Raw genomic sequence first — 6,000 nt, forward strand, 5'->3', positions numbered from 1 at the left:
AGCTGGTCCTGAGAACATACTTCATGCTCAACTTCAGGGATGTGGCTGTAGTGTCCTCACTCTATGCTGAGAATGAAAGAAGCACAGTCTATGAAAGGAAAACCCCGACAGCACAGAGCAGTTCGTGCGGCAGCAGCACACCGGGAGTCCCACTCCCTTTCCTGCTGCATTTGGGTATGCCGTGACAAGGACTATCAGAACCACTCACAGTAAGGTCAGGTCGTGTTTCTAAATCCACTGTTTATGGACCGTCTTTTCACTGAGAAGAAGCTCGTCAGTTCAGGGGTTTCTAGAACTTCTCCAGACTCTTCAAAAACTCATGACTTTGTCCAAGTTGGTAATCCCAGCACTTTGGGAGGCCCAGGCGGGCGGATCACGAGGTCAGGAGATCGAGACCATCCTGGCTAACACAGTGAAACCCCGTCTCTACCAAAAAATACAAAAAAAAATTAGCCGGGCGTGGTGGCAGGTGCCTGTAGTCCCAGCTACTCACGAGGCTGAGGCAGGAGAATGGCGTGAACCTGGGAGGCGGAGCTTGCAGTGAGCCGATATTGCGCCACTGCTCTCCAGCCTGGGTGACAGAAGGAGACTCCATCTCAAAAAAAAAAAAAAAAAAAAAACTTGCAAACCCTCATGAGGAGCCTGTCCCCAGCCCTGTTTTCCAGCCTCTGCCTGCATGGGAGGGGCAGTGAGTCAGCCACGTGTTTGCTTTGCCGCCTCTGCCTGTGTGCTCTCCAAGCTGCGGGTTTCACATGCAGTAAACGGCATCAAGACATTGACAGAAGGTGTATGGGCAGTCTTACACTGTCTCAGCGACTTCAGGGCCAAAACTGTCTCTTGTGATTTTGCCTCTTTTGGAAATGGAAGCCACCTACCGAAATTGTGTTTTACCAGAGCCCCAGGAGCTCATAGTCAAGGCTTTGTGACATCAGAGTTGTTAGGAAGGTTAACCAGGCAAGATAAACGACAGACCAAACATTGTCCCCTCAGGCCAGTGTGGAGTTTCTTTATCAGACATGTGTGCACCCCTTCCCGCCTTATCTCGGCATCTGTGAGCCTGTCATTTGAATGATGTAAAATCCATACATGTTGTACCGAGACCTTAAAAGTGATCTAGTTAAGTGTCATGTATTAAAAAATAAAGTGATCTAGAATCCAGGACAAGGTTAAAATTAATTTCATATATACACATATATATTCTTTTAAAGAAAAACTAATATTAGCTTTCTCCATTGAGCCATGTGAGGTGACTATAGCCAGCCCCTCAAGCAGATTACGGTAATTTTTTGACACATTCAAGCCCTAGATAGTTCTGTCTTTTCATATCCAAGCGATACAAGGCAGCCTCCAAGGTACACTCTAGCAGAAACAGTCACTGCCATTAGAATATTTTTTCTGTGTATTAAAAACAAGTCACCATTGGCCTCCCAGATAAAGAAAATGTTTGGTAGGAATTCTGTGCCTGGTTCAAATCCTTAAAATTATAAATTGCCTAGCTTTGCATATGCTGATTTTCCCGGGATTGTTTTGTGTATTACAAGAGCTCACACGTGGGAAGGGCCGGCATTAGGGGGAGGAAGGCAGAGGGGGGAGAGGAAGTTATACCAGTAACTTTTTAAACGAATGGCAAAAGACCTTTTCTATTTTAGATTTCTTTATTGAGTCCCTGTAATTCTGTAATAGGCTGTAAAATAAGACACTTTTTGCTTTCCTTTTTAAGAAAAAAATCATCAGCCCGATAGATTACTTTCCCACCTGCCCAGTGGACTGCACCTTGCACAGGGTCTGTTCCCAGCGGCCCCTAGAGGATGTGCCCCATTTCCCTGCGGGGCTGGTATTTGTGAATGTCTCCCTTCGGTGTGGATTTTAAGGGATGGGTCTTCCCCGCCCGCCTCCCACCGCAATTCATATTACATCCACTCTTCTTCCTTGCAGGCAAACGAGATGCTGCTCAGTGGACGGAAGCTGACGGCGCAGGAGGCGTGTGGCAAGGGCCTGGTCTCCCAGGTGTTTTGGCCCGGGACATTCACTCAGGAAGTGATGGTTCGCATTAAGGAGCTTGCCTCGTGCAATCCAGTTGTATGTCTAATTGCTTCTGTTACACGTTACTTTTTTAAAAATAGAACCTTTTCCCTCAGAGAGCTCACAGATTTGCAATTATTCCTAAGTCCTTTACGTTTGTCCTCAACAGAGCACCTTCCCGTGAAGTCCTGCCAGAAGCTACTGCCGCCACTGCCCCCACGCACGCCTTGCCTTCCCTTTGCAAATACCCAGGCACCACAGAAATGGACTTCAGTCTGAAATGTCAGCAAGTTAGCAAATGTCCTATGAAAGTCAACAACAACTAACGGATATAATTCTTCACTGGTTCCAAAGCCTTTTCAGTCACATTATTAGCTTCTCCCCACTTTCCCCACAGTGGGCCTAAGTTGTTTTTGGGTTGTTGTTGTTGTTTGTGAGATGGAGTCTCACTCTGTCGCTCAGGCTTGAGTGCAGTGGTGGAATCTCGGCTCACTGCAACCTCAACCTCCCGGGTTCAAGTGATGCTTGTGCTTCAGCCTCCCGAGTAGCTGGGACTACAGGCATGCGCCACCATGCCTGGGTTATTTTTGTATTTTCAGTAGACACGGAGTCTCACCACGTTGGCCAGGCTGGTCTCGAACTCCTGACCTCAAGTTGATCCACCCACCTCAGCCTCCCAAAGTGCTGGAATTACAGGCATGAGCCACTGTGCCCAGCCTCCTAAGTTTTTGTTTAATAAATGTGCTGAATAGGCCGGGCACAGTGGCTCACGCCTATAATCCCAGCACTTTGGGAGGCCAAGGAGGGCAGATCACTTGAGGTCAGGAGTTGGAGACCAGCCTGGCCAACATGGCAAAACCCCGTCTGTACTAAAAATCCAAAAGTTAGCCAGGCTTGGTGGTGCGCGCCTGTAATCCCAACTACTCGAGAGGCTGAGGTGAGAGAATCGCTTGAACCCGGGAGGCGGAGATTGCAGTGAGCGGAGATCCCGCCACTGCTGTCCAGCCTGGGCAACAAAGCAAGACCCTGTGTCCAAAAAAAACACACAAATAATTTTTTTTTAAATATGCTTCTAACAAAATTGCATTTGGCAAATTATAGGATGTGAAATGTATAATATTAACTGACACGACTCCCATCCCAGGCGGACAAGCAACCCTCATTATGAAAATTACATTTTGTTTAGAAAAATTCCCTCAACAGGCATCCCCAGAGCTTTCTGGGCATCAGCAGAGCAGACATCCAGTTCGGGGGTCCACGCGGTACGCGGCAGTGGCGCAGGGCCGAGGCTGTTCGCGGGCCGGGTGCTGACAGCCCAGCTCTCCTTTCAAATAAGCCGTTTTGAAGTTAAGAATGCACCCAGTGCCTAGTGTGAAATGTGCTTTATACATATGTTAGGCCCGACATATTGTGAGAAAATGTCTGGTAACCTTTTTAACAGGTGATTGCTGGATTTGATGATTGCCTCCGTAAATGTGGAGGCACAGGGGACCCGTGTCTGCCCGCATGCGCCCTGCTAACTGGCTGCTTGTTTTCCGGTGCAGGTGCTTGAGGAATCCAAAGCCCTCGTGCGCTGCAACATGAAGATGGAGCTGGAGCAGGCCAACGAGAGGGAGTGTGAGGTGCTGAAGAAAATCTGGGGCTCGGCCCAGGGGATGGACTCCATGTTAAAGTACTTGCAGAGGAAGATCGATGAGTTCTGAGTGTCGGGCTGCCCACTGGTGACACCGGGATCGGGCTGAGCAGGAGTACATCACCGGCTCCAGTTGCCCTGATCCATTCTCACAGCCTGAGACAAGCTCACCTGTAGCTTACGCTTGGAAGCAGGACTGGGAACATCCACGCTATTTATTATCGAGGAGTTTTAAAGTACTGTAACTTTAAAATAAATAACTACAAAGCTTCTTTGTCCAAACGTCATTATTTTATACTTATATACACGCAGGTGTAAAAGTATAAAGGTGAGCACTAGACTGCTCTTAGAAGCTCTAATTTTTGTTTTCTTTGGCTAGTACTGTATAAAAAACAGAATTGTGTTTTATTGGTTTTGGATGACAGAAAAGTCTGGAATAATGTTTGTTTTCCTCATTTCTTCCTTCTAGAACACAGAATCTAAAGGGGTATTAGCCAGCCTCGCCTCCCTGCCCCACGTAGAGACACAGAGTGATGTGAGGCGTTGGCTTTTTCTCCAAGAAGGTACAGATACCTCAGATTCGGGAAACTCAAAATCAAAAGACTTAGCTTCTAGGATAAATACTTCTGATGAAAAATCCGCTGAGGAGCATACCCCAAACCAGACATATGCTTAGGATTCATGCTGAGATGTCAATTGGTTTCCCCTTCTTTTTAAAATACATCCAGTTCTTACCCAGCTAACATGAAGAAACCACTGTCTCTAGAAGAAAGCTTGTTTTGCAGTATTAGTGAATCACTGAATAGCTTAAGTATGTCTAAGTTATAAGTTAGTCTTTAGTGGGTTTTAAATAGTTTTTCTGACCCTTCTGAAAAATAACTACATAAGTGCTTCTTGTTGCTGGGTGAGAAATACTACTTTATAGACAGTTTTGGTTTTCTATTTGCAGATATGGTTGATGTATTTCACCAAAATAAAATATTTTTATGTTTATAAAGTGTAATTTTTAGGTTCACTTAGAATATATTTTATTTAATAAGTTAAAATTCTTTTGGCACACTATTAAATGCAAAAACTCCTTTCAAAACAAAAAAGAACTACCTTATATTCAACATTTAATGTTCTTGGCCTCTGCTTTTATGTCTATACAATATACTGAGTTCAGTATGGTGTCCAAGAGTGCCCTGTGTGGATAGACACGTGCACTCCTTCCAGGAGTGGGTACTGATTCCAGACTCCAGATGCCTATTATTAGTTAGGCTTCTGAGCTTGCAATCATATTGAATGTATGAAGAGCGAAATAAAATCAAATTCTTATTTTTGTACAGTTTTGAAGTTTATACTTAGAACTGACCACCTCCCCGGCCACGCGGAGAGCTGTACAGTGTGTAAATCTGCCTTTATCTTGGATTGATTGGTACAGTATTTTTGCATCTGTGGGACCTACCTTTTCGTTCAGTAGTTTGAACTATATATAAACTGTACAATCTGTAAAGTTTTTATAGAATAAATATTCAGCTGTGAAAACTGGTTAAATAAAACTAATATTTCTTAACACATTTGAAATGTTTCTCTGATTCTTGTGAGATTTCTCATGGGATGTTTTCTCTTTCGTGTGTGTGTGAAATATACATGTGTGTATAAAGCATCTGTACAGTTTAATGGAATGAAACCCTGTGTGACTAACAGCTAGGTAGGACCTAACAATTTGACCAATATCCTCCCTGGTCACCTTCACCCAGGTGACCGTTTCCTCACTTTGTGTCCATCATCCGCTTCTCCTTCAAAGAACTTATTCCTAAAATAAATTACTTTTAGTTCTACATATTTTTAACCTTTATATCATATCACAAATAAGCTTCTGTGACTGACTGACTTCATTCACTGTTAAGTTTTCTCTTACGTAGAGTTGTAACTTACTCCTCCTTTACCCAAACCTGTCATGTGGCTGTTTTCACTCCTGTTTTACAGGTGAGGAACCTGAAGAATTAAACACTTGCCCAACGTCATGTAGGTGATTTGAACAGGAGTAGCATGAAGCTTTTACCCAAGGTCGAGGTGGCAAAGCACATATTCTGGCAAAGACACCAAGATGTCAGTGTTGTAGAATTCACAAATAGCGAACTGAGTAAAATCTCCAAGTTGATGTCTGCATCATCCGAGACTTTGAATCCTCTGGGCCTTGTGAGCCACCTCCCCTTTTTCTGAAGCAAACCTTCCACCTTTCAACTTCTTGCACAAGAATTGATCCCAACTAGAAGTAGCACTGGCGACAGCAGTGAAGTGCTTCTGTTTTGTGCCCTGCGTGGGTGAGGAGGAAGGGAAATGCGACTGCTCAGGTGGGT

At 44.6% G+C, this 6,000-nt stretch overlaps 1 protein-coding gene across 11 annotated transcripts in view; it reads left to right on the forward strand.

The window, feature by feature from the left end:
- CDYL (chromodomain Y like) overlaps window positions 1-5,214 on the forward strand; it is a 251,059-nt gene extending 245,845 nt beyond the window's left edge. For all 11 annotated transcript variants that reach the window (XM_054685437.2, XM_063811870.1, XM_063811871.1 and 8 more), the window contains 2 exon segments: window positions 1,936-2,079; window positions 3,567-5,214. In XM_054685437.2, the coding sequence (XP_054541412.1) occupies window positions 1,936-2,079; window positions 3,567-3,725 (303 nt within the window). In that variant the 3' untranslated portion in view covers window positions 3,726-5,214.
- Window positions 5,215-6,000: the final 786 nt, after the last annotated feature.

Source organism: Pan troglodytes, chromosome 5, assembly GCF_028858775.2.
Source record: "Pan troglodytes isolate AG18354 chromosome 5, NHGRI_mPanTro3-v2.0_pri, whole genome shotgun sequence".
NCBI lineage: Eukaryota > Metazoa > Chordata > Mammalia > Primates > Hominidae > Pan > Pan troglodytes.